At 67.4% G+C, this 298-nt stretch overlaps 1 protein-coding gene across 1 annotated transcript in view; it reads left to right on the forward strand.

Annotated features, from left to right (window-relative positions):
* The window catches only part of NDUFS2 (NADH dehydrogenase (ubiquinone) Fe-S protein 2, 49kDa (NADH-coenzyme Q reductase)), a gene marked incomplete at both ends in the record, with an annotated part of 1315 nt that extends 1112 nt beyond the window's left edge, over window positions 1–203 (forward strand). The window contains one exon of the mRNA XM_009073712.1: window positions 120–203. Within this exon, the coding sequence (XP_009071960.1) occupies window positions 120–203 (84 nt within the window). The remainder of the gene's footprint in view (window positions 1–119) is intronic.
* Window positions 204–298: the final 95 nt, after the last annotated feature.

Genomic DNA, 298 nt, shown 5'->3' on the forward strand with positions numbered 1-298 from the left:
GTGTCCCCTGTGCCAGCCCTGTCCCTACCCCTGTCCCCAGGTGTGTCCCCCCATCCCCAGGTGTGTCCCCTGTCCCCAGTCCTGTCCCCTGTCCTCAGTCCTGTCCCCTGTGCCTGCAGGGGGAGTTTGGGGTGTACCTGGTTTCCGATGGCAGCAGTCGCCCCTATCGCTGCAAGATCAAGGCCCCTGGCTTCGCCCACCTGGTGCGGATGGGGGCACTGGGGGGGTCAGGGGACACTGTGGGGGTCAGGGTGGTGGTACTGAGTGGGGCAGGGGCACTGGGGGGGTCAGAGGACAC

This window comes from Acanthisitta chloris, unplaced genomic scaffold (assembly GCF_000695815.1).
Source record: "Acanthisitta chloris isolate BGI_N310 unplaced genomic scaffold, ASM69581v1 scaffold40204, whole genome shotgun sequence".
NCBI classification, from domain to species: domain Eukaryota; kingdom Metazoa; phylum Chordata; class Aves; order Passeriformes; family Acanthisittidae; genus Acanthisitta; species Acanthisitta chloris.